This window comes from Thamnophis elegans, chromosome 12 (assembly GCF_009769535.1).
Source record: "Thamnophis elegans isolate rThaEle1 chromosome 12, rThaEle1.pri, whole genome shotgun sequence".
NCBI classification, from domain to species: Eukaryota; Metazoa; Chordata; class Lepidosauria; order Squamata; family Colubridae; genus Thamnophis; species Thamnophis elegans.
In genome coordinates this window covers 54,061,719-54,089,340 of record NC_045552.1, presented here as the reverse complement: position 1 = coordinate 54,089,340, position 27,622 = coordinate 54,061,719, and the positions used below count along the sequence as shown (strand labels likewise).

The 27,622-nt window shown below is 45.3% G+C and overlaps 3 protein-coding genes across 3 annotated transcripts in view; 1 reads left to right on the top strand and 2 right to left on the bottom strand.

The window, feature by feature from the left end:
• CUL4B (cullin 4B) overlaps positions 1-5,675 on the bottom strand; it is a 31,928-nt gene extending 26,253 nt beyond the window's left edge. Inside the window, exons 1-2 of the mRNA XM_032227363.1 lie at positions 4,493-5,675; positions 1,954-2,069 (exon numbers count right to left, since the gene is read on the bottom strand). Coding sequence (XP_032083254.1) covers positions 1,954-2,069; positions 4,493-5,099 — 723 coding nt within the window. The 5' untranslated portion in view covers positions 5,100-5,675. The remainder of the gene's footprint in view (positions 1-1,953; positions 2,070-4,492) is intronic.
• A 4,133-nt stretch (positions 5,676-9,808) lies between these two features.
• MCTS1 (MCTS1 re-initiation and release factor) lies at positions 9,809-20,079 on the top strand. Its single transcript, XM_032228640.1, has 6 exons — positions 9,809-10,125; positions 14,187-14,339; positions 15,038-15,135; positions 17,623-17,756; positions 18,407-18,474; positions 19,867-20,079. The coding sequence occupies exons 1-6, from the start codon at positions 10,115-10,117 to the stop codon at positions 19,946-19,948; spliced, it is 546 nt and encodes a 181-aa protein (XP_032084531.1). The 5' UTR covers positions 9,809-10,114; the 3' UTR covers positions 19,949-20,079.
• Positions 20,080-20,503: 424 nt separating this feature from the next.
• On the bottom strand, positions 20,504-26,726 carry C1GALT1C1 (C1GALT1 specific chaperone 1). The gene is made up of 2 exons (XM_032228680.1): positions 26,624-26,726; positions 20,504-21,815 (listed from the first exon to the last, which is right to left on the bottom strand). Exon 2 carries the CDS (start codon positions 21,808-21,810, stop codon positions 20,860-20,862), a length of 951 nt encoding a protein of 316 aa, XP_032084571.1. The 5' UTR covers positions 21,811-21,815; positions 26,624-26,726; the 3' UTR covers positions 20,504-20,859.
• Between the last annotated feature and the right edge of the window lie 896 nt (positions 26,727-27,622).

The window sequence follows — 27,622 nt, the reverse complement described above, 5'->3', positions numbered from 1 at the left end:
AATCATATTATGAAGACTTAAGCAAAGACTTAGCGGGTTTTTAAAGTATGTTAAACCGACTGCAAAGAGATTCTTCGGGATATACCAATAAGGCTCGCCGTACACCTACTAAATCCCACAAATTTACCAAGTCTTCAGGTAATGCTGCATTTAATTCTCAGTGTAACTAGTAGATCTAAACTAAAATTATCTACCTTTTCTTTTTCATAATGCTAGTACAGATCCTTAAACCAATGACAATCAGTAAAATCAACGCATGGAAAAAAGAACTGAAAGTTAAACTGTGAAGAACAGAGAATGAACCTGTTAAATAGCCATGAAATGGTATCTAGAATTTGATACTTACTGTATATACTCGAGTATAAGCCTAGTTTTTCAGCCCACTTTTTGGGCTGAAAAAAGCCGCCTCGGCTTATACTCGAGTCAGTGAAAAATTTGCCCGAAATGGAGGAGAAAAAGGGGCGGGGCCATGCCGCTGGGTGACACTCGTGAATGGCCCAGTGCCCCTGTGAGTTTCCCCTCCCTCTGTGTCAGTTTGCCGCGCAGCGCGCACCGCACCATCCCCCCTCCTCACGTTCTAATGTAATGCAGGGCTGTCTTACGATTCCCCTTCCTCCCCCTCCTGCCGCTCTGCAACGATGTCCCACCTCCTCCTTGTTATGGCAAGCAGCCACATAGCGATGTCCCACCTCCTCTGGTACAGTGATCCAATGATAGGAATCACTGTGCCGTGTGTCATAGGAGGCGGGACATCGCTCCCGCGGCTGCACAGGACATCATCATCACAGCGGGACATCAGCATCATGAGGTGAGTGAAGTATTTCATTGAATACACCGCTAGTTTACTGTTTTTCTTTGAAATAAATATTCAAAAACATTATTGGTATCTATTTTTATTTTTGAAATTTACCGGTAGCTGCTGCATTTCCCACCCTAGGCTTATACTCGAGTCAATAACTTTTCCAGTTTTTTGTGGTAAAATTAGGTGCCTCGGCTTATATTCGGGTCGGCCTATACTCGAGTATATACGGTAAGCAGTTTAAGTTTTTAAAATAGAGGATTGCCATAATTTTTCAGGCAGTAAAATATTTATTACCGTAAACTTAAATGTTATGCTAGGAAGCTACATATCAATGTCTTAATATTTTAATTGTATTTAAAATATTTATATAATTTAATAAACCAGCACCTTTTATAATAAAACTGATTTGTTTTGGTTCTTTTACTTAACAAAGCTAATAAGATACCAGATGTGTCCCGAGGGCAGGGCTTGAAATATTTTAACCTCTGGTTTTCAAATAGGTAGTCAAAAAGGCTTAATTTTCCTAGGAAAACTTCCCTTTGGAAATTCTGTTATGTACTTTCTTCCTTTGCCTTTTTTCAATGAAAGGAATGCAGGTGTTTCATTTGTTTGGAACTAGTCGATAATGGAACTTTTACTGGTGGATTTTATTTATTAAAATTTCACATCACCCAGTTCCCTAGAATTCCGGGTGCTTCACAGATAAAAACACACAGAACAAAAGAACACCATGATTAAAAACAAAGAACCAAAAAATTGGCATGAACTGGAAAATAACTAAAACAAACTAGCATTACCTAGAAGGGGGCTTCGATCATCCCCAAATAGGGAATTCTCTACTGTATCTATCAAGGCAATTGTGGCTCAAGCCAGCACTGCATCCCAAAAATGTGGCTGGTGTGCAGACAATTAAAGGGGACACTTCACAAAAACAAATTGATATTGTACAATTTCTATGGTGAGAAAGCATGAAGATCAGCTCATCATGAATTCTGAAGATGTTCTTGTTAATTTTCTCATCTGTCTGAGATGGCATCTCATCTAGAACGTGAAGATGGGATCTCAATGCCACATGCCAAGAAAGTGGAGAAAATCCTTGGAATTATTGCAAAGTCTACTGGTGGATTGAAAGTATATCCATGAAGGCTTACCTGGTAAAGCTCTTCTAAGTTGTATTTAATTGAAGTACTGTTCTGAATTGCTTCTACAGCTTCTTTCAGTTTTTGCCAGGTTTCATCCGTATAATTTTCAGGCAGTTTAGGTTTATCTGGAAGAAAACAGAATTCTTTACAGCAAATGTTATTGTCATTTAAAATTACAGAAAAATGATTTGGTATAGTGCTTGTGCTTCCCAACAGTAACTTCAATAATTATTTTTTTGGGGGGGAACAGGACACCTCATAAACCAGAAAGAATGTATTTTCATACTCAAGAGAAAAAAGATTACCATTTTTTGCTCTGTAAGCAGGAGTGGTAATTGTGGTGATTTGGCCCTTGGTAAAAGCTCCAATGTTTCAAACCAATAAATAAGTCAGTAAGGTTTCTTATTTCATCAGTGTATTAGTACAAAATACTAATTTTGATTCAAGGTTTTTTTAAATGCAAACTGAAAAGGAATGCTACTTGGATATTTCTTCCTTATGTCTTGTCACAATCTGTCAGAGCCATTTCATGCCTTCTATGTACCTAGTCTGTTCCACTTTAAAATCACAAGATTTTCTTGAATATTATTTTGTACCAGCTTAAAATAGGGAAAATCAACTAGGGACAGCTGATTACTTTGGCTTTCAATGACAGACTGTACATGATGTATAATTTTAATTTAGATTACATAAGCCAAAAAAGAAACAAGCAAACAAACAAACAGTCAGCATAATATTGATCTACTATATGAAATGAATTATATGCTAAAATTATCCTTATCAAGTGAAAGCAAGGAAATGTAAAATTGTCTACAAAGTCAGAAATTGATCTATATAGCTTAATGTTGAACTTTTCAGATAAAAAACTTCAGTGTATTTCTTCAGCTAAAATTACAAAACTAAGGCATGTCTGAGTAATTTGTTAATCTACAAAAGTTATTTAACAGAGACAGCCAGTACAATATACGATGCATTTATTGCCTGAAACAGAATTACAAAACAGCTTTATTTTTTCTTATAACCAAAAACTATATAAGCAGGAAATAATACAATGTATAAAAACACTTAAAATGTCAGTTCATTACACATAATGTACAATGTAGTATCTTTTGATTTTAAAAAGCATGTTTAAATATCTCTTACAAATGGATGCTTTTCTTAGATTATATATAGTGTTAAGTACCCTAACCTTTTTCTCTTCAACTTCACAGCCACAGGAAATTACCAAAGAATCTAAAGGTGTTTGTTTGTCTCAACCTTAGAGGAGCAGAATATTCATGTGTTGTTTTATCCATTATTTCAAAATTATGCCAGGATAATCTAGTTTCAACTTGACTTAAAATGAACATCAAATCCTCTCCACTCCCAATCAATTCTAGAAGATTTTTCAGATCAGCTGGGGAAGTTGTTGCAGAAGGCCATTTAAACAACCCCCTGCTCCCCCACCCTTGATTTGGATGACTGCTTAGGCCCAAAGCCAGCTGGATGACCCTGGGCCAGTAACTCTCTTCTCAGCCCCAGGAAGCAACAATGGCAAATCAATTCTGAAAAACCTTACCAAGAAAATTGACGAAATTGGAACTGGTCCAGTTACCAAAGAATCAAAATGTGACTCAAAAGCACATAATACAGAAGACAACAAAACACAAAGAGCTGCAAATGGAAACAGAAGACTGTGACAAAAGAAAAAAAAAGTATCAAAAGTAATAAGGTACCTTGGATGTAATCCCAAAACAACTGGAGCACCACTTGAACGTTGAGCATTGACAAAATCACCACCAGTCAATTGCAAAAGGCAGCTTTATTTAGAACACAGCTTACATCCTATGAGGATACCTTTAGTACTATTAAACCATGTCTGCTTACCCCAGATCCTTAGGTAGCTAAAAATGCTAAATCCACAGTTTGAACATCTGCCTAACTACTGTAACAGACCCATGGGAAAGCAAACTGATTGTAGAAAGGGAAAACACAGTTAAGTAACATCTCATTTTGTACTACTCTGCTCTAATACAAACTACAACTCTACTGCATAGATTCATAAATACAAATTTAACAAAGCATGCAGGACAATTTCCATTTGTTACAGAAACATTTGGGAAGTGTCCACCTAAGCAAGTACTTTCTTCAAGTTGCCATTAATATCTATTTATATTTAAAATACATATATCCATCTTATCTCCTTTAAATTTTTTTTGCCATACTCTCCAACTGGGTGTAAAAATGAAGAGAGACTAGTTCCTTCCTCAATGGTTCCCATAGACTCAACCAAAGTCATGGGTTAACAAAAAAGGCTACAATACAGGTAAGAAAGCACCTTTCCTCAAACAATGATTAAGAATAACCTCTGAAGATGTCTTCCTTTCTTATCAGAAAGCTAGCTGGGTTTTGCACGTAGGCAGAAAACCAGCTACCCTTGGGAATAATAAAGCTGTAGTAGAGGAATAAATCCTGTGGCAAGAGCTACGGTGAAAAAGGTGCCTTACGCTGTGGTTTCCCCTTCAGATATTGGACGTTAAAGAGATTACGTGTGACAGCAACCGGTTACCTTTAAAGTTCTTGATCACTAACTTCTTGGCTGACCCAGGTTTACTGTTTGCAAAACTGGAGACAGTGGAGGAGGCAGCTTTGGTCAGGCCGTTGGCATGGTGTCCCACCGCTACTGAGGAGATTAAGAGGCTTTTGTTTTTGAGCTGCTGGTGCTGCTGCGAAGACGCAGCCGGCGATGAGGACGACGACGAAGAGGACGACTCCTCGGCCATCTTCACATCCAGTCCGATAAAATCCAAGGAGTCCTCGAAACGCAGCTTCTTTTGCAGGTGGTGGTTGGAAGAAGCAAGCCCTGAGGAAGAGGAGGAGGAGGAGGAACAGGAGGCCGTGGAGGCGGTGATAATGAGAGCGGGCAAGGAGGAACCGCTGTTGCGAGACAGGAGGGACGCACAGGAGGAGATGGAGTCCACGTCTTCTCTCTCACCGCTGTTGCTGCTGCTGTTCAGCTTTCTCTTCTTGGTGGCAGAGGAGGAGGAAGAGCCACTGCTGCTGCTACCATCCGTGGCAGGTCTGACCTCCTGAGCCGCCGCTGCTGCTGGGGGGTTGGGGGAAGAGAAACCTGTGGGAAACATGAACACCACAGAGGTGAGCAGGCTGAAGGGCATCAAATCCTCCTGGTGTGACAGGCACGCAGAGAGGGGCGGGAGCAGAGCTGGGTGTTACGAAAGGTCGACGCTGCCTGGAGGTCGGGAGTAGCGGGGGAAGGGGGGTAATGAAGCCCAAAGGGACGACGCCGGGCGAGGCCTTCTCCTCCTCTTCCTCGTCCCCCCTTTTTTCCTCCTCTTCTTCTGGGAGGGAAGCCCCCCGTCCGACTCTCTCTCTCTCTCTCGCTCTCCCCTTCGCCTTTCGGGGAGGGGGGGACGTTTTCCCTCTGGCGCTGGCTTATGTCGACGGGCCTGCTCCCCTTCCTTGACCAACCCCGCCTACGTCTGCCCCCTTTTTCCTCAAACGGGCAGAGGGGTGGGGGGAGAGAGGGTCCTCTCGGTCTCTCCCGCCCGGGGGCCGCCCCCCTTCTCTCTCTCTCTCTTTCTCACGCCCGGCCTCGGAGAGCTCCGCTTCCCCCTTCCCCGCCTCTTTCGCGGCCCGCAGAGGGGAAGGAGGGCCGCCGGGCGAGGAGCTCCGCTTGTTATTGTCAATACTAGGAGAGAAGGGGAAAAGGAAGGGAGGAAAAAAAAAGGGAAAAAAAAAAGCAAGGGGCCTAAAGATGGCGGCACTTCCGGCCGCGCGGCATGCCGGGAGGCGGCCCGTCCGGAAGTAGCGCCGCTACCGCCAGGCAGGGGAAAGACGACGACGCTGACGCCGCCGCCAACGCTCGCGACGCACTCGGGAGGGGTGGAAGCGCGGGGGGTGGGGTGGGGAGAGAAGCCGGTGGGGAACCGGTTTGCCGCGTCTTCCCCTTTGCCCGCCCCTCCCCCCCTCCGGCCCGCCCGGCGTTTCCTTTCACCCCCTCCCCCCGTCTCACCCCGCTCGCTGGCACCCACTTCCCCTCTGCCCTCTGCCCTACCGGAAGTGATTGTGTCGCCGGGCGGCTGCTGAAGCGGCGGGTCCCTCGAGCGGCCGGCCATGGCGCGCCAAGCCGCGCTCGCGGGCCCGCGACTGGGTTGCCTCTTGGACGCCGAGGGGGAGGCGGGGCGGCCACGTTCTCGCTCGGCGGGAGGGGGGGAAGAGAGAGACCCCGAGGGCCTCGCCGGCACCCGTAGCTGTGCTTCCTCGCCTTCCTTTCCCTCGGCGTAATCCAGATGCTGGGAGGGAAGGTGGGGGGCGAAATGGGACCCCTTTGAGTTTGAGCCTCGTCGGCTTCCGTAGTTGGGGGTCTCCCACGTGACGAAGAGCGGAAGCGGAGTGGGAGAGCGGCTAACTCTTGCGGCGAGGATGGAGAGAGGCGGGACCGCCGACCTTTTCTTCCCCCAGCCGGGAAGGGACGGAGGAAACGGGGAGGGGAAGGCTTCGGTCTCCGCCTCCAGGCTGTCGTGGGTTTGGCCCGTTGGGGTCGCGCGGGCTTTCCTCTTCCTTCCAAGGAACGCCGGACTCAGTCTGCTTGGGCACAGGCTCTGCCTTTCGGAAGCGGGGAGGAAGCGTCCGTGGATGGGCGGGCGGGGAAATCGGTGGCCGTAGCTGGATGCTTCCCCATTTCTACCTCGTGGAAACTCGAGGTAGAAATGCTCGAGCAAACTCCATTTGGAAGAACAGGAAATTGTTATTATTGTAATTTTCATGTTTAATTAATAATAATAAATAATGCGTTTGCGAATGTTTGGTTGCCTGAGTTTCATGTTTGGTGAATAAAAGTTTTAATAATAATTATAATGATAATAAAATTGGAGCCCTTGGAACAATACCTAAGGGGCTACCTCGCTATTTGGAAATTCTAAATTTACCTGACTTGAACATTCTGATGCTATAAAAAACCACCCTACTTGGAACATCTTATATCCTCCGACGTTACCTTAACAGTTCCTAGGTCCTTGGTTAGGACTCGAGCTGTTGAGCCACCAACCAGCCCCAAAGGCTGTGAATCTCACAAAGATTAACCACATAATAACAACAACAACAATAATAAGCAATAATAATATGCAATAATAACGATATGCAATAAATTGCAACTTCCTGTTATTTGCTGTTCCGGTGGAACAGCAAAAAACTGCTGTTCTTACGGTTTAAGAAGATACTTGGTTGATACATAGGATGCTGGCAACAACCCCTATCAACCATTAGCACCATCCATTGGTATTTGTGATGCATTTTTGAATGTTCAGTTGACGGAGTTTCATATTTAATGAATAAAATATAATAGCAATTAAAAATTCGCTTCTTGATGCCAGAAATTAACGGATGGAGGAGAATAATTCCCGATTTGTTTAAAATTCATATCTAAAATCCACCCATCGATGCTTCCTATTTTTTTTAAGGGCAGTTTAATATTAATGACCTAATTTTAAGGGTTCTTGCCTTTTTGACTACTACTTAATCTGGTTTTAGGTAAAAAAAAATGGTTTCAGTTTTCACACACTGACATCAGTTTCAAGATATTGTGGGAGACTGTTCTTTAATCTTTTTAATAAGGTGAATGTTTAACCTGGCTTTTTCTTGGTGTTCTTTGTATTTATTAGGGCAGAAATGGGGATATAAATTAAAAAATGTCCACTTTTCAAGTTACTCTGTACTGAAGCTTTCTTAGTCGTTTATATTCTGATTCACCTGGTTTTAGTGTGAAAGTGGCTTGGAAAAGAGTGAATATTTACTATCAATAAAAACTACATTTTGTTTTTGGGCCTGTCATGTCTATTAATTATATTATCCCTGCTCCAATAGCTTGGAATGAATGTCTTTATCATGTAATCTCTGTGTATCATGTTTTTAACATATTAAAAGATTAAGTATTTTGATTTCAGTTTTCTTTATTTCTTTCTAATTTTATTTTCTTAAATATACTATTGGTAGATAGTATATTTTCATCTCTGTTGGTTTTTGGAACCTGTGTATCCATTAGTAATTTAAAGTGTATACTTTAAAAATAAAAAAAATGCAGATTCAACTTTGAATATTTTTTATTCATAAATATTGACTTATCCAAGATGGAAATAAAAACAATGATCTCGTGCAACAGTGGTAATCTTATCTTCAGACTAGATTTTTGTTACCACTTAACATTTCCCCAGTTTAAAAGGAATTATACTGCATTTTAATAATGTAATAACACGCCTAAAGACAATTCTTTTTAAGGCAGCAGGCTAGAACCAGGAGATGGTGAGTTCTAGTCCTGCCTTAGGCATGAAAGCTGGCTGGGTGACTTTGAGGTAGTTCCTATTTCTCAGCCCAAACCACCTCATAATTTTATTGTGGGTAAAATAGGAGCAAAGAGTCTTAATATGTCCATCATCTTAAGTTGTTTATCAAAGTAAGAAAAATGGGATATAAAATCAGCTTCTAAAGTTAATCAACTTTGCATCCTCTATTAACCTAGTGGGCTGGGAAATAAAGATCTTTATGGCTGATTCCAAGGCTAATGTCATTGCCTGCAGTCCCTAGGTCCCAACCTATTTAAATATGAAAACTCTTGACATCGGAAGCAAATGGCAACTAGAATCTCACCAGGCTCAAGGTTGACTCAACCTTCCATCGAGATTGATAAAATGAGGACCCAGATTGTTGGGGGCAAGATGCTGACTATAAGCCGCTCAGAGAGAGCTGTAAAACCACTGAAGCAGTATATAAGTCTAAGTGCTATTGCTATTGCTACCCAGTACCATGGATACCAACTAATATTGTCGTGCATTAAACCATGGTTTAACCAAAGATCCCCAATAAAGATGCTGGGTAGGGAATTCTGAGACTTGAAGTCCACAAATCCTGCAGTTGCTAAGACCATTGACTGGATACATCAATAAATTTCAAGGAGATGCTAAGGTCGAGAAACACCAATAATAAAATCTGCAATTTAGGCTTAGATTCCATTGGATGCATTTTATATCAGACACTCCTGTTAAAAGGAACAATGGAACCATATATATATATCCCAGTAAGGGTATGGCTAGCTGATGAGAGCTAAATAGCTTGGAATAGATCTATACTAGTCTCCCTTTATTTATTTATCAGCACAAATACAACATATATATGTGTGTGTGTGTGTATGTATGTATGTGTATGTATATGTATGTATATATATATATATATATATATATATATATATATATATATATATATACATACATACATACATACATACATACATACATACATACATACATACATACATATATATATATATATATATATATATAGTGTCACACAACCCCTGGTAAGCCCCAATTATGGGAGGAAGCTAACTGCTTCCATCATCTGTCAATCGGCTCGTCACAAGAGTCCATCACGACAGAAGCCCAATATTTTTTACTGTTGCTTTTGTTATATTTGTGTTTTTTTATTTGTGCTGATAAATAAACAGGTTCGAATCCCAGTAAGGATATGGCTAGCTGATGAGAGCTAAATAGCTTGAAATAGATCTATACTAGTCTTCCTTTATTTATTTATCAGCACAAATAAAAAACATATATATATATATATATATATATATATATATATATATATATATATATATATATAACATAATGTATGATATATTTTATATAACATATAATTAATATCTTAATTATAATATCTTAATTATATAATTTCCTCCCGCAGCGGCCCCTTTAAAAACTAGAGCTAAGGCCGCCTAGGCCCCGACTTGGATGCGTCTCCATAGTAACGGCCGCTCGGGCTCAACGCGCCTGCGCCATCCGTGGCGCGCGCAGCCTGCCGGGAACGGTAGTTTTGAGCTCCCCTCCCCACCCCCGGGATCTCTCTCTCTCGTGTCTTTCGGGAGGCTTGGGGCGCTGCCTTTCCCTCGCTCGGCGCCAGCAGTTTTGCGACGGCGGCCGTAAAGCGCGCCGCCCTCCCCCCACCCCGGCCTCCGCGCGGTTTCCTTTCCGGCGAGGCGGGCAGACGAGAAGGAAGGGCCGGAGAGGCCTTTGCGTGAGCGCGCGAAGAGGGACGACGCGGGGGTTGCCAGCCCTCCCCCCAGCCGCCCCAGCCCTCGCTCCGCCCGGCCTCGCGAGGAGCGGCGCCCCGTCGCCCCAGGATGTTCAAGAAGTGAGTGGGGTCGGGGGGGGAGGGTCGGCGAGGAGCGAGCCCCTCCCGGGTGAGGGGAGGGGGTGGACTCCGCCGAGGAGGGAGGGGGAGGGAGATGGGAGGGACTACAACTCCCATCATCAAGGCCCGCCTGGATCTCCTCGGGGATCAGGGAGGAGGGGTAGGGGTGGGGTGGGGTGGGGAGGGGGCAGAAATGCCAAATCTCTGCCTGACTGCGAGGAGAAGCGTCATCTCAGGGTGGGATGGGGTCTTAGAGGTCGTCTAGTCCAGCCCCCTGCCCCAGAACACTCCCCACCTCCCTCCACTACCGCTAAATGTCACCCCAAGTCTCAGATCCATAGTGAGATACTGTTTCAATGCAATCAGAAATAGGATCACAGGGCTGGAAAGGGACCTTGGAGGTCGTCTAGTCCAGCCTCTCCGCCCAAGGGAAACCCCCCCCCCCCATCAAGCCCATTAATATTTCACCCTATCTCTCGGATTCATACTGAGATACAATAATGCAATCGGAAATAGGATCACAGGACCTGGAAGGGACCTTTGAGATCTTTTAGTCCAGCCCCGCTGCCCCAAAACACCCCCCTCCCTCCGCTATCACTAAATGTCACCCCAACTCTCAGATCCATACTGAGATTCAATATCCATGCAATCAAAATAAGATCACAGGGACCTTGGAGGTCTTCTAGTCCAGCCCCCCCCCTGCCCAAGGCACCTCCACTCTCATCAGATTTCAACCTTAGCTTTTTTTTTTTTTTTTTTTTTATCATTTTATTGAGATTTATAGGCCGCCCTTTTCCCTGAGGGGACTCAGGGCGGCTTACAATCAAAGGGAAGGGGGTGCACTATCAAAGACAAACAATATGTGAACAAAAGAAAGAGAATAATAAAAACACAACTTGCATTCAACAGTCAACACTCGGGCGGGTAAATTGGGAACCTATCCCCAGACCTGATGGGAGAGCCAGGTCTTGAGGGCTGTGCGGAAGGTCTGGATGGTGGTGAGGGTGTGGATCTTGACGGGGAGGTCGTTCCACAGGGTCGGAGCTGCAACAGAAAAGGCTCTCCTCCGTGTAGTCGCCAGTCGACATTGACTGGCAGATGGAGTGCGGAGGAGGCCCAGTCTGTGCGATCTAATCGGTCGAAGGGAGGTAATCGGCAGAAGGCGGTCTCTCAAGTACCCAGATCCACTACCATGGAGTGCTTTAAAGGTGGTCATCAATACCCTGAAGCGCACCCGGAGATCGACAGGTAGCCAGTGCAGCTCGCGGAGGATGGGTGTAACGTGGGCGAACCGCGGTGCGCCCACTATCACTCGCGCGGCTGCATTCTGGACTAACTGCAGTCGCCGGATGCACTTTAAGGGCAACCCCATGTAGAGCCCATTGCAGTATTCCAGCCTAGAGATCACAAGGGCTCGAGTGACTGTTGCGAGGGCCTCCCGGTTTAGGTAGGGCCGCAACTGACGGACCAGGCGAACCTGGGCAAATGCCCCCCTGGTCACAGCCGACAACTGGTGGTCAAACGTCAGCTGTGGGTCCAGGAGGACTCCTAAGTTGCGGACCCTATCTGAGGGGTATAAAATTTGACCCCCCAGCCTAAGTGTTGGAACATTGGCCAAATTTTTGGGAGGGAAACACAACAGCCACTCGGTCTTGTCCGGGTTGAGTACCAGTTTGTTAGCGCTCATCCAGTTCTTAATGGCCTCAAGACCCTGGTTCATCACGTCCACCGCTTCACGGGGTTGGCACGGGGCGGACAGATACAATTGCGTATCGTCCGCATATTGGTGGTATTTTATCCCGTGCCTCCGAATGATCTCGCCCAGCGGTTTCATGTATATGTTAAATAGTAGGGGGGATAAGACCGAACCCTGCGGCACCCCGCATGTTAGGGGGCTCAGGGACGATCTCTGCCCCCCGACCAACACCGACTGCGACCTGTCCGAGAGGTAGGAGGAGAACCACTGCAAAACAGTGCCTCCCACCCCCACCTCCCGCAGTCGTCGCAGAAGGATACCATGGTCAATGGTATCGAAAGCCGCTGAGAGGTCAAGGAGAACCAGGATGGACGCATGGCCTCCATCTCTGGCCCTCCAGAGATCATCGGTCAATGCGACCAAAGCGGTTTCTGTGCTGTAACCAGGTCTGAAGCCGGACTGGAAGGGGTCAAGATAACTAGCTTCCTCCAAGGCCCGTTGGAGCTGGAAGGCCACCACCTTCTCCACAACCTTCCCGATAAAGGGGAGGTTGGAGACAGGACGATAGTTGTTTAAAATGGCTGGATCCAAGGATGGTTTCAGGAGGGGTCTCACCACCGCCGTTTTGAGTGCGGCGGGGAAGTGCCCCTCCCAAAGGGAGGCGGTCACGACCGCCTGGATCCAGCCATGTGTCACCTCCCTGCTGTTGGCAACCAGCCAGGAGGGACACGGGTCCAGAATGCAGGTGGAGGCGCTTACAGCTCGAATGGCCTTGTCCACATCCCCAGAGGCAACATCCTGGAACTCAACCCAGTGATGGTTTGCCAAGTAATCCTCCTGTGTCTCGGCTGGATCTACTGCGGTGGAGTCCAAGTCCGACCGAACCGAGCCACTTTGTCCGCCAAGAACTGAGCATAGTCCTCAGCCCTACCCTGCAAGGGGTCTCCCGCATCCCTCCTATTGAGGGATGGAGATTCATACTGATGTACAATATCAGTGCAGTCAGAAAAAGAAGTAGGATCACAAGGTTGGAAGGGACCTTGGAGGTCTTCTAGTCCAACCCGCTTGCCCATTGCGGGAATCCTTATACCATCCCGGAACAAATGGTTGTCCAATCTCTTCTTTAAAACCTCCTCCTTTGCCTCCTGAAGCACCTACTGCTTCAGGAGGCAAAACAGTTCCACTGATTAACGGTTCTCACTGTATGGAAACCCTTCCTTAATCCCAGGTTGGGCATCCCTTCCGGCAAACTTCCACCCTGCCTGCAGGTGCTTTCGAGAACAATTCAGGGCTGGCACAGCTCTTCAAGTATTGATATACTGATATACTAAATGTTTACATCCCCTGACTGGTTGAAGTGGTGGTGGTGGGCATCCCACATCCATACGGAAAATAAACTCTTTATCCCTTTTATTGGCAGGACTTCTGACCATTCCCTCCCTGCCCCCCTTCTAGGGAGTTCACTGTAATACAGGCTACCCTCCTCTTCAATTTGTCTTCCCACATAGGTTGGGGTCACACAACTATTTTGGAGATGTTGGGGATTATAATGGTACTAATCTTTTATATTATAATGGTACTTATAATGCTACTAATCTAGAGGATGGCTTAGTAGCTAAGATGCTGAGCTTGTCAATTAGAAAGGTCGCATTTCGGCGGTTCGAATCCCCAGCGCCGTGTAACAGAGTGAGCTCCCTTACTTGTTCCAGCTTCCGCCAACTTAGCAGTTCGAAAGCATGCAAAAAATGCAAGTAGAAAAATAGGAACCAGCTTTGGTGGGAAGGTAGTAGCATTCCGTTCGCCTTTGGCGTTGAGTCATGCCGGCCACATGACCACGGAGACGTCTTCGGATAGCGCTGGCTCTTCGGCTTTGAAATGGAGATAAGCACTTCCCCCTAGAGTCGGGAACGAGTAGCGCAGATGTGTGAGGGGAATCTTTACCTTTACCTTAATCTTGGCAAGATCCAGCATACCTTATTTTAATACCTTTATTTGTAAAAGTGATACGCCATCCAACTTGCGCCCAAGGGGGCTGCAGGCGATTACAATCAATTAAAAACAAGATAAAGTATTTAAAATGATGCCGATGTTATTCTAAACATTAATAATGCATATTAATATTGATAAACATGGTCTTTGAGAAGGAATTCTGAACAGATGATCTGAAGTAAAATGTGAGAGAAATAGAACTTCTGCATATTTTTTTCTTTTTCTTTTTTAATGCTTTGAAATCTGTGTGGCTTCTTCATCTGGATTAGTCACTGCAGTTTTGTTGGCAAAGAAATATGTGCCTAACCTCATTGTCAACGGATGAAGAAGTAAAGGGCCAAAGGTTGTTTCTAACATTATTTTATTTGTTGGTCAGATTCGATGAAAAAGAGAATGTATCAAACTGCATCCAGTTGAAAACGTCGGTGATTAAAGGCATTAAGAACCAACTGATAGATCAATTCCCGGGTATTGAGCCATGGCTAAACCAAATTATGCCAAAGAAAGATCCTGTTAAAATAGTACGATGGTAAGTTCATTCGTTCCTTTTGCTCTTTTACTGTCATTGCACCTGATACAACAAAATTAAATGCCATCTTCAGTGTACATTGTTAACTATAAAAATAAAAACACAAGCACACATATCCTTCACATTCTATATAATTGAAATTGAAAACCTGATATTGCAATAACATTGCACTCTACTGTAGAATTCAATATAGTTTACTGCCCTAGGATAGAAGCTGTTTTTTCAGCCTATTTGTCCTTGTTTTTATTATCCTGTACCGTCTGCCAGATGATAATAGTTAAAGAAAAAAAAGGATGCCTAGGATGAGACAGATCTTTAAGAATGTTTTGAACTTTCTTATGGCAGCGGGAATTATAAAGCTCTATTGTTAATTTTTAGATGTGAGAAATATGTTTCTAGATTGAAATTGTATTGGTCAAAATGAAAACAAATGCTGGCATACTTACAACATTCTTTCTGAATTGGAGGCTACCAGGATATTCGTGTTTAATGGAAACATTAATCTTGGAGAGTTATTTTATTTATTAAGTTTTTATTATGCCCATTTTCCCTATAAGGCGGCTCTGGGTGGCTTACAGATTATCCCCAGTGCCCCATTTGAAAAATGTAAAGTTTTCTCTTTTGTGATTATTTCTAAATGGTTATGAGACATACTACTCTTAAAAGAAAATCACATGTGTTAATTTTGTACGTTTCAGTCATGAACATATAGAAATTCTCACAGTAAATGGTGAACTGCTGTTCTTCAGACAAAGAGAAGGGCCCTTTTATCCCACACTGAGGTTACTACATAAATGTAAGTATTTTGGAGGAAAAAGGGTTATGGATTGGAGAGAAATCAAAGGATGGGCAACTTTTGAGACTAAGCGGACTTGTTTTAGATTGGTATACTGAAGAGAAAAGGGATGCAATGGCTCAGTGGCTAAGACGCTGAGCTTGACAATCAGAAAGGTTGGCAGTTCAACGGTTCGAATCCCTAGCGCTGCATAACGGAGTGAGCTCCCGATACTGCCAACCTAGCAGTTCGAAAGCGCGTAGAAAGGCAAGTAGGAAAATAGGAGCCACCTTTGGTGGGAAGGGAACAGCGTTCCGTGCGCCTTCGGCATTTAGTCATGCTGGCCACATGACCATGGAGACGTCTTTGGACAGCGCTGGCTCTTCGGCTTTGAAACGGAGATGAGCACCGCCCTCTAGAGTCGGGAACGACTAGCACATATGTACGAGGAGAACCTTTACCTTTACTGAAGAGAAATTCACAGAGAGCCCATGTAGTATAGAATGTGCATAATATGTTTGCATGTCCTCTGCTGTACAGGTAGCCCTCAACGACCAAAATTTGGATTGCTAAATGAGAAATGTGTGAAGTGAGTTTTGCTCCATTTCACGACCTTTGTTGCCAGATTTATTAATAGTCAATCGCTGCGGTGGTTAAGTTAGTAAGCCAGTTGTTAAGTGAATCCGGCTTTCTCCCTTGACTTGGCTGGTCAGAAGGTTGGAAAAGGGGACCGCGTGACACTCCCTCTCCCCCGGGACAGTGCAACTATCATAAATGTGAGTTGGTTGTCAAGCATCCAAATGTAAATCACATGACTGTGGGGATGCTGCAACAGTCACAAGTGTGAAAAAATGGGCATAAGTCACATTTTTTCAGTGCCGTTTTTAACCTCAGAATGGTCAGTAAGCAAACCGCTTGTTCTCTCTATGCAGTTTATCTCTTTGCCTTGTGCAATCTGACATTTCTCCTATTTCAACTGGAATGGCCTCATTTTTTTATGATGATCTTGTGACCTTTTCTCTGTTATTTTCTGTTCATTCCATTCTGAATCGGCAGGCTTCATCTTTCCTTCCCCTCCCTCTGTATTTTATGAACCTTTCCCCCTTTTCCCCTCCCCCTCTCAAAGGCAATGGTGTATGTAGTATGTATGTATGTATGTATGTATGTATGTATGTATGTATGTATGTATGTACAAACCTTCCTGATTTAGAAGAGCAGGATTCAGCCAGAGGGTTTTTGTTTGGGTACTGCTGGTCTATTCTTCCTGTTTGATTTTCTTTGGCTCTTCTATTCTGTCGCAAGCAGCTCATTCCTTGCATTTAGCACACACACAGAGTGCCTCTCTGCCTGCCTCTCTCTCTCTCCTCTATTTATCTATCATCTATTTTTCTATCTATTATCTATCTATCAATCCACCCACCCACCCACCCATCTATCCATCCATCTTTATCATCTACCTATGATGTCTCTCCCTCTCCTTATCTCTCTCTCTCTCTCTCCCTACCTATCATCCATCTGTCTGTCTGTCTGTCTGTCTAACATCTATTTATCTATCTATCTATCTATCTATCTATCTATCTATCTATCTATCTATCTATCTATCTATCTATCATCTATCTATCAATCATCTCTATCTCTCTATCATCCATCTGTCTGTCTATCTATCATCTATTTTTCTATCTATTATCTATCCACCCACCCACCCATCCATCTCTATCATCTACCTATGATCTCTCTCTCACCTACCTACCTACCTACCTACCTACCGTCCGTCCGTCCGTCTGTCTATCATCTATTTTTCTATCTATTATCTATCCATCCATCCACCCACCCACCCAATCATCTCTATCATCTAACTATGATCAATCGATCTCTATCTCTACCTACCTACTTATCATCCATCCATCTATTTTTCTATCTATTTTTCTATCACCCATCCATCTATATCTATCCTTTATCATCCGTCTATCCATCCATCCATCTCCTCCCTCATCTATTTATCATCTATCATCTATTTTTCTATCCATCCATCCATCTCCCCCTCCCCATCTACCATCTATCTGTCATCTATATCTATATCTATCTATCTATCTATCTATCTATCTATCTATCTATCTATCTATCTATCTATCTATCTATCTATCTATCATCTATCTATCTATCTATCTATCTATCTCTTCTGTCTGTCTGTCTGTCTGTCTGTCTGTCTGTCTGTCTACCTACCTACCTACCTACCTACCTACCTACCTTCCATCTATTCATCCAACCAACCTTAATCAGAGCACCATTCAGAAAGAAGTTTCACAAGATTGCATTTTGAAGGCCTATGAGAAAAAATGGGAGAGAAAAGCACGTCGGGGATATAATTTTTCTTGCCCACCTCATACCTCTGGAAAGGCTTTGCCTGCTGGTCTCAGCTAAACGTACCATGTTTTAGAAGCCTTGATACTGTATTCAACCCTGTTGCTTTTTTTAAATCTCCCCCACTAACCTTTTTCTACTCCGTAGATCCCTTCATTCTACCACATCAACAAGTCGATAAAGGAGCCATTAAATTTGTACTTAGTGGAGCAAATATCATGTGTCCCGGCCTGACGTCTCCGGGAGCCAAACTTTATCCTGCTGCTGCTGATACGATTGTGGTATCCTTGGAGAGGCGCTGTCTGTGGGTCGCAATTGCTTTCTCAGAATGTGGTAGAACAGTGGTTCCCAACCTTTCCTTCACCACGGATCTCCCCTTTAAAGACCTTTAAAGACCTCACCACCAAGACTTAACCCCCAGAGCCGTGGTGCTGCCGTGGTTGGAAGGAAGGATTGCAGGCTAATTCTGCTGACTCTTAAAGGGTCAAACTCAATTTCATTGAGGGCCGCATCAAGGCTGTGGTTGACCTCGGCGGGCTGGGTGGGCGTGACCGACTGGGTGGGCGTGGCCAGCTTGATGCCACTCCCCAAACTGCTCTAAGCGGTTTACAGAGTCAGCCCATTGCCGCCCGCGATCTGGGTCCTCCATTAATGACCCCCGGAAGGATGGGAGGCTGAACCAACCTTGAGTTGGTCAGGATCCAAGGAATCGAACTGCTGGCAGGGTGAGCGGAGTGAGCCTTTCATTCTATACAGATGCTGCCCGTTGCTCCACCCACTGTGGCTCTTAGAAAATGCAAGCGCGGTTTGCTTAGCCTGCTAGCAATTTGGTTTTTTTAAGACGGCTCCTTCTGTGGCTTTGCTTACCGACGTCGCGATGATTTTAAATGACCACAAGCCAAGATCTTTTCCTTAGCAGACTTCCCAACAGGCAATAATGGCGGAAGGAAAGCAACATGCACTATGCGTCGGGGTCATGAAGATGGCAGCAGACGATATGTGAGTTCTTGCTTTTTAAAAAGAAAACCGGATCTTTCTTTAACTTGGCTCTCCTAGATCCAGTGGCAGTTAGCATTCCCAGGCTTCTATACCCAGCCTGCTAGCTTTTTTGCAGACAGCATGTTTTCCAAACACTTTGAGTAGGTAAAAGTAAAAGGCCTATCCGTCGAGGTTGGCCCAGTCCCAAAAAAACGTCTATTGCGATAAAGAACGGCTTTACTTAATCTATTTTTATTCCAACTTCCTTCTTAAGAACGTAAGGGGACAGTCCTTTTCTTTCAACTCATTTTATCCTCTCAATATGTCTCCGTGGAGATTCTCAAGTCATCCAAGCTTCAGGTTGTCCCAAAGGGGCTTTTTTTTCAAGGGGCAACAGGACTTTTCTTGGAAGACGTTTCACTTCTCACCCAAGGAGTTTCTCCAGCTATTTCGGAAGCTGAAGCAGCTTCTTGGATGAGAAGCGAAACGTCTTTAAAGAAAAAGACAGTCCAGTTGCCACTTGGAAAAAAGCACCTTTGGGACATCCAATGATTTTCTGAATGTGGTGACCGACTTGAAGCCTTTTTATCCTTTCTTCTCCTGCCTGTGTGATCTTTTAAAAGGGCAAGAGATAAGGCGTGGACCGGAGGCCATGATTAAACTTCCCCTCTTCCTTTTTTCTTCTCTTTAATATTTGCATGTATTTTTTAAAAGGCTGAAAATGGGATTTTTTTTTCTAACTTCAAGATCAGTAGGTTGGATAAGGGACTGGGAAAAAAAGTGCCCAAAAATCTTCCCCATTCAGCTGCTTGTTATAAAGACAGATAGTCCTTAACCCAGTGTTTCTCAACCTTGGCAACTTGAAGATAGCTGGACTTCAAGTCCCAGAATTCCCCAGCCAGCGAATGCTGGCTGGGGAATTCTGGGAGTTGAAGTCCAGCTATCTTCAAGTTGCCAAGGTTGAGAAACACTGCCTTAACCATACAGTCCAGCCCCAAATTTAATGTTGTTAAGTGAGAAAGACGAGATGGTTGGGAAGCGAGCTTGGCCCCCCCCCCCCCCCCATTGCCCAACTGTCCTTGCCACCTTTGTTAAGTGAATCACAGCAGTTAAGTTAGCGCACACGGTTGTTAAGTGAATCGGGTTTCCCCTTTGACTCGTCAGAAGGCCACAAAGGGAGATAATGTGACCCCCGGGGCACTGCAACCGTCGTAAATGTGAGTCAGTTGTCAAGCATCAGAATGTAAATCACGTGACAGTGGGGATGCCTTTTTCAGTGCCGTTGTGACTTCGGTCACAAAAACGAACTTAAAGTCCAGGACTATCTGTTTGGGAGTTGTATTTGCCCATTTGCATTTTATCCAGAGCAGAAAAACTGATCTTTCCTTGTCTTTTCCACCTTTCCCTCCCCAGAGAGAAAGTCAACAAAGGGATCGGCATTGAAAATATTCACTATTTAAATGACGGCCTGTGGCATATGAAGACGTACAAGTGAAATCAGCGGGAAGGATGCGGTTTGCTTGCCAGCGTGGACTACTCTGTAATTCTGTTTTTAAATGTGCACCTGAATGTACAAATTTATTTTGTTCTGTGGCTAATGCTAAATAAATCAAGTGAATGCTAAAAGTCCCGTTAGCTTTGTAAAATAATAGCAATGGCACTTAAGACTTATGTGCCACTTTTACAGGGCTTTACAGCCCTCTCTAAGCGGTTTACAGAGTCAGCCTCTTGCCCCCAACAATCTGGGTCCTCATTTTATCCACCTCGGAAGGATGGAAGGCTGAGTCAACCTTGAGCTGGTGAGATTTGAATTGCTGGTAGCTAGCAGTCAGCTGAAGTAGCCTGCAGTACTCCACTGTAACCACTGCGCCACCTCGGTTCTTATAAATACACTTCGGCCCGTTTTAAGAACGCGCGTGGCGGCGTTAGCGATTGCAAAGCTGAGAAGGGAAGCAGGGATTTAGGCGTAAAATGTTCTCCTGTCTCTTTCTATGGTGTGATGGGCATCGCTGTGCAGCGCTGCGCTACAGACGACGCAGGATGCCCGCCGTTGCAAAAATAGATTTAATTTACAGTAGATTCATCTTGATTTTAAATATTTACATACCCGCTACGCAATTGTCAACAAAAAGAAATCTTCGGAAGTTTTTGTTTTTCTCCCCTTCCCTCTCCAGGTGACATTCACAGGTGTATAAAAAGGGCTTGTTGGTTGAAAAAACGGGACCCCCCCTCCCCTCCCTTTTTGCAAAGATTACAAAACCAGATTGTGCAAAAAAAGAAAAAAAACGAAAAAAGAGAGAGCTAACACCAATGCTAATAAAATTAAAATTTGGAGCCGCCCTCAATACATGCTGCTTGCCGAAGGGCACCGTGTGCTACAGACGACGTGTTCTGGTGGGCCACTTTTCAGTCGTTATCAGAGTCTGGCGGAGGGAGGAACATTAAGGCATCGTTGAATGTGTGGCCGTACGCTCGGAGCCTGTAGACTCCGTACATCATGACGTGCATGTGGTTTGGCGAGAGGCCGCTGAATGTGATGGCCATATCTGAACAGCAGCCTTCCACCACTTCCTGCGGCCGATTAGCCATAGCCTCCTTAATCAGGGCGCCCACCGGCTTGGTGTTGAAAATGTCCTTCTTCTCCAAATCTTCGGCGTTTTCGGCGTGCACCCCGCCGTACTTCAAGCACAAGGCCAGCTGTTTGTCTTCGGAAAGTTTCCAAATCATGCCTCCGTGTTCGGGGCACTTATCCGGCTCTTGGAAAATCCGGTAGAGCCGCCGCAAGGATTCCACACTCAAGACAATCCCGCCCGCGCCGTTGACGTACTGCAGATCTCCTGAGGATTCGGTCTGGCCCGTGTAGAACGGCTGGGCGGGATCTTGCTTCAACAAGAAGTATTTGAGGTTCTCCACGATGGCGAAAGTGGTGGGGTAGGCGAGGAAGTACCAGTTGTAGCTGTCCCGGTAATTCTCGTAGGCGTTTTTGTAGGCCTGGCGCATCATGGACCACATGTCGTCCGTGTTCAGCACGATCGAGTCGAAGACCTTGACGTTCTCGGAGCTGTAGAATTCGGCTCGGTCGCAGTGTTTGCTCCAGGTTTCCTTCACGGCGGCCCAGTGTCCCAGATCTTTCGGCTTGACCAGGATGATGCAGTAGACACGGAGGCTCTGGGTCAGCTCCAGGCGCTTCTCTTCGGAGAGGTTGAGGATGTCCTCTTTCCTGGGCGCTTGGAGGTGTCGGTGCTCGTGAGATTTCGTGGGCCGGCCCGTTTTAATGTGTCCTAGAAGGGTCACCAGGACGCAGCAAATTGCTCCAAGCAGCATGCCTTTTAGGAAGGAGCCGCTTTCGGGAAACATGATTTCTAGATATTATACGGAGCAGGAAAAAAAGAACACAGGGTTATCGAATGAAGGTCCAACAGGTTCCTCATCTTGAGGGCATCCCCAAAGGCGTGACCCGTCAAAAGCGCGAACGTCATAAGCGCACTGACAACACCGCGGCGCTAAAACCGCGCTGTCAAAATCGCGCCGACAACAGTGCGCCGACAACAACGCGCCGACAGAAGCGCAATTTAAGGTAAGATTTACAGTTAGGTTTAGGATTAGGTTTAGGGTTAGGTTTAGGGTTGCATTACAGCGCGCTTTTGTCGGCGCGCCACCGCGCTTCAGTCAGGCGCGCTTTTGTTGTGCGCGCATTTGTGGTGGAACCCAGCAAAGGTGCTTTTTTCAAGAGGCAACTGGATTTCCTTGGTTTTTCTTTTTGTTTTGCTTCTCATCACAGAAGCTTCTTCGGTTCTGACTGGATGGTGGGGAATGGAAGGGTTTATACTCCTTGCGGACAGCTGGTCATTTGCATCCTTTTTGCATCTCATTTACATGACTCAGGCGACACAGATAAACCTCCCAAGCGCTTCAACGACCCTCTGAAAGGGTGCAAATGACCAGCTGTCTGCAAGGAGTGTCAATCCTTCCATTCCCCACCATCCAGTTCAGAACCGAAGAAGCTCCTTGGATGGGAAGCAAAATGTCTTTAAAAGCAAAAAACAACAACAGAAAATCCAGTTGCCTCCTGAAAAAGCACTTTTGGGACAACCAGGACCTGGATGACTGAGAATCTAAAAACTCCTCAACTTTGGACCAAAATTGAGCTCAAAACCTTTGTTGCCAAGCGAGACATTTTTACCTTATTTTACGACGTTGCCACAGTTGTTAAGTGAATCCCTGCAGCAGTTAAGTTACTAACACCCGTTGTTTAAGGTGGATCTGGCTTCCCCATTGACTCTGCTTGTTAGAAGGTCTCAAAAGGGGATCCGCATGACTCCCGAGACACTGCAACCGTCTTAAATATGAGCCAGTTGCCAAATGTCTAAATTTTGATCATGGGGATGCTGCCAGTGTCATCAGTGCGAGGAATGAGTAGCTTTTTTCAGTGCCATTTTAACTTTGCTAAACAAACTCTGGTTAAGTGAAGGACTACCTGTTGTCAGGTTTCCTAAAAATGCCCTAATTGATTCATGAGTATCGAGTCAAGTTTCAATCGTGGCACGACAAAACCGCGCTCGACTAAAGCGCGCCCGATTAAACCGCGTCGCTGACGTCATCAGCAGGGCGACAACAGCGAGCGCGGAGAATGAAGTGCGCTTTAAATAGCGCTTTGAAAGCAAGCCGATTCAAGTTAAGGTAAGGGTTAGGTTTAGGGTTAGGTTAAGGGTTAGGGTTAGGTTAAGGTTAGGGTTAGGTTTAGGGTTAGGTTAAGGGTTAGGGTTAGGTTTAGCATTAGGTTAAGGGTTAGGGTTAGGTTTAGGGTTAGGTTTAGGGTTAGGTTAAGGGTTAGGGTTAGATTTAGGGTTAGGTTAAGGGTTAGGTTAAGGGTTAGGGTTAGGTTTAGCGTTAGGTTAAGGGTTAGGTTTAGGTTTAGGATTAGGTTTAGGGGGGTTAGGTTTAGGGGTTAATTTTAGGTTTAGCGTTTACAGCGTGCTTTTTTCTCCACGCTGTTGTCGCGCTGTGATGACGTCAGCTACGCGGTTTCGTCGAGCGCCCTTTAGTCGAACGCGGTTTTATGGTGGAACCGTTTCAATACAAAACTAGCCATTGATTAGGAGCACCACGGGCAAGATTTTTGCTTTGTTTGAGTTACAGCTGAACTTTAACCCTGTTCCTTCCCTCCCCTCAAGTCTGTGTCATAAATCACATTTCCCAATGAAGTGCACCCCTCCCAAGCCTGCTGTGATCCGACTTCAGCCGACAGGATGCGTGGCACGCGCTCCCTCCCTTCTCTCTCACTATGACAGCCTTAGGAATTGACACCTGTCTAATTTCTGAACACAAGTAGTGGTGTGAGTTTACACAACACGGTACGCTACAATTTTGTAGACCCAGACCTAAAATTATAACTTCAAACGGTCACTAAATAAGTCAAAAAAATTTCTGTATAATTTCTGAATGCCACAAACAATGGTCTGGATTCACACAGCATGCTTAAACTCTGGTGGGTTTGCCAATATTTTACTACTGGTTTGGGCGTGCGCGTGATGCTTCTGCCATGTGCAAAAGCATCCGAGCGGGTGGGCAGAGCCCCCCACCGTTGCTACTCCCGGTTCTCCGATCCAGGCCGAACCGGCAGCAACCCATCTCTGATGCTAAAGCTCTCATTTTGCAAACCCAGGCCTGAAATTTTAAATTCATTTCATAAATGATTGGTTAACAACACCATTACGAGTGAAGTGGACTCTGCAAATAACAGCCACTGTGGATTTATTAGTTTCGGATTAATGTATAAGGCAGAGACAACAAGGGAAGGGGTTGTGTTACTCCAAGGGAAAACTGCACAAGGTAAATATTTCCTTGATTCAACTGATATGCTCTGGGTGTGTAAAAACACACTGTGACACTAGTTGCAGAACAAGCTTGGCCAAAAGCAAATATGAATCAAACACATTATGCGAACTAGACAAGAGAATATAGGGGATATAGAGAATATAGGAATATAGAGAATATATAGGGGATCCAGGAGAAAATTAAATCATTTTCAATGCCGAAAACTGGTGGAGAAAAATGATTTTAAAGGCAGCTTAGGAGACCACACCTCTTTAAACATACTTTTTACCCCCTCCTCCCCACCAATACACCTACAAGAAACATGACGTCATTTCTGTTTCCAGTAAGCCAAACTCGTTAATATAGTCTCAAAAGAGCAAACGGCGGTTAGCTAAGTTTTACACAAGCAGCCTCTTTGCAAAAAGATCGTGGTTTTAAAGTGGCTTATTTGACCAAAGTCCTGAAAACTAGGCTTGTGTCAGAAAATTACACCTGCCACCGATCAGCCAGAAGGGAATTCAGACTGCTATCAATTAATAGGCCACTATTTGTCAAGAGGAACTAAAGAGCCTCCTGATGGGGGTGAAGGAGGAGAGTGTAAAAGTTGGCTTGAAACTCAACATTACGAAAAATTAAGATCATGGCATCTGGCCCTCTCAATTCCTGGCAAATAGATGGGGAAAGAAATGGAGGAAGTGACAGATTTTATTTTCCTGGGCTCCAAGATCACCGCAGATAGGGACTGCAGCCAAGAAATTAAAAGATGCTTCCTCTTGGGAGGAAAGCTATGGCAAATCTAGACAGAATACTAAAAAATACTAAAAAGTGTATCTAGTCAAGGTTATGGTTTCCCCAGTTGCAATGTATGGCTGTGAAAGTTGGACCATAAGGAAGGCTGAGCACCAAAGAATGGAGGCCTTTGAACTATGGTGCTGGAGAAGACTCCTGCAAGTCCCTTGGACTGCAAGGCTATCAAACTGGTCAGTCCTAGAGGAGATCCACCCTGATTGTTCTTTAGAAGGCCAGATCCTGAAGATGAAACTCAAATACTTTGGCTACCTAATGAGAAGGAAGGACTCCCTGGAGAAGAGCCTCATGCTGGGAACGATGGAGGGCAAAAGAAGAAGGGGACGGCAGAGAAGGAGGTGGCTGGATGGAGTCACCAAAGCAGTCGGTGTGAGCTTAAATGCACTCCGGGAGATGGTAGAGGACAGGAAGGCCTGGAGGAACGTTGTCCATGGGGTCACGATGGGTCGGACACGACTTTACGACTAACAACAACAACAATTTGTCAATGAAGGCAAGTTCAAGAAGTGTGAACTTCAACTCCCAGAATTCCCTAGTCAGCCATGCTGGATGGAGAATTCTGGGATTTTGAAGTTGACACATCTTGAAAGTTGCTAAAGTTGAAAAACATTGTGTTCCTTTTTTTTTGGGGGGTATTGGTAGCAGGAAAAGAGGCCGGAAGAGCTTTTCTATATCAAAAAAGGTCTCTGATTTAAAAGCCTGGGGAATTTTAAAAATTGGGAAATGTGATTTTTTTTTTTAAAGCTACACTCCCATTATCTCCCTAATTTAAGGACTATAGCTAATCCTAGTCTTAGGACAATTGAGTCCCAAATTTCTGTTAAGCGAGACATTTGTTAAGTGAGCTTTGCTCCATGTTACAACTTCTCTTGCTGCAGTTGTTAAGTTAGTAACTTCGCTGTTAAGTGAATCTGTCTTCCCCATCGACGGCTTCCCCATCACGCGACCCCGGGGCACGGCGACCGTCATAAGTATGAACCAGTTGCCCAGCGTCTGAATTTTGATCACATGATGATCACAGGGAATGCCGTAATGGTCATAAGTGTGAAAAACGGTCGTAAGTCACTCCCCGCCCCACCCCGCTGTCACTTTGAACAGTCATGAAGTGGAACTGTTGTAAGTCGAGGACTACCTGTAACAGTTTCCCAACCCAATTATTTATTTATTTAATGAAGCAAATTAAATAAATTACTCCCCAGGCTGCCAAAGGTGAGACAGCACTGGAGGCTGAGCCCAGAATATTCTTTAATTTAAGGTATCCCACCCCTAGCTTTTCCTCCCGGGTAGGGAGAACCGCAGGAGGGAATCCATAAGGTCTCAAAAGGCTTTTGACTCTGTAGACGGGGAATCGAAGTAGAGCCTCCAGATGCCAGAGCAATCTCTCTGAACCCCAGAATGAGTGTGGGGGAGCTCAGGGGAGACGGGGCTGCATAGAGACCAGCAGGGCTGGCTGGGGAAGGGTCGAGGCAAAGAGGTGCAGCAGCCCCACCCCCCGCCCCTCCAACCTCCCCAAATCCGGAGTCGAACCACAACGCTACCAACTCACCTCCCTGCCAGCAAGAGAAATCCGGATCTAGTTCCGCTCTCTCCCCTTGCTCTCTATGGCGGAACCTCCCTCTCCCCTGGACACGCCTCCTCCCGGAAGGCGAAGCAGGGGAGAGAGAGACAGACGCGTAAGTCACTCTGGCCACGCCTCCCACCGGCGGGCGGGGCAGGGGAGAGACAGAAGTGTAAACGTCACTTTGGCTACGCCTCCCGCTAGCTAGGCAGGCGGGGCGGGAGAGACAAGCGTAAGCGTCACTCTGGCCACGCCTCCTGCTCGCGGGCGGGGCAGGAGACAGAAGCGTAAGCGTCACACTTGGCCACGCCTCCTGCTCGCGGGCGGGGCAGGAGAGAGTGAGAGAGAGAGAGAGAGAGAGAGAGAGAGAGGCGTAAACGTCACTCTTGGCCACGCCTCCCGCTGGCGGGCGCGGCAGAAGAGGCCGGAACGCCGCATTTCCCATCCTCCTCCTCCTCTCTGAGGGCGGGGCAGAGCAGGGGGTGGACGAAGCTTCTATAGAGATCAAAGAGGAAAATCAAGGGAGCTGCAGCTAACACTTCCGGCACTCAGTCGACCGCAGCAATACCCCTCTCTGCTTCCCCTTCCTAAATGGGTTGTATGAGGTGGTTTGCGGTTGGAAGAAAGATACTGGCTCAGGCAGCTTGGCAGGTCAGCGGGGATTTGAACCCGGGCCTTCGCCTTTTGTCGTTCTAGATATTCCTAAACGCAACGTTGAGAATGGGTTATTTCCCCTCCACTTGCATCGGTGACAGTCCATTGATCACCGGAAGTGTGCATACAATTATTTAGACTTGCTTTGCTTCTCCTTAGGAGTAATGCCATCTCTCTCTCTCTCTTAAAAAAATCCTCAACAACAGATCTATCTATCTATCTGTCTGTCTGTCTGTCTGTCTGTCTGTCTGTCTGTCTGTCTATCTATCTATCTATCTATCTATCTATCTATCTATCTATATCATCTATCTATCTATCTATCTATCTATCTAT

Coding starts and splice junctions, on each gene's coding strand:
- MCTS1 (XM_032228640.1), top strand. Junction 14,340..15,037: donor CCTGTTAAAATAGTACGATG/GTAAGTTCATTC, acceptor TGTACGTTTCAG/TCATGAACATATAGAAATTC. Junction 18,475..19,866: donor AAGATGGCAGCAGACGATAT/GTGAGTTCTTGC, acceptor TTCCCTCCCCAG/AGAGAAAGTCAACAAAGGGA.
- C1GALT1C1 (XM_032228680.1), bottom strand. CDS start 21,810: ATGTTTCCCGAAAGCGGCTCCTTCCTAAAAGGCATGCTGCTTGGAGCA.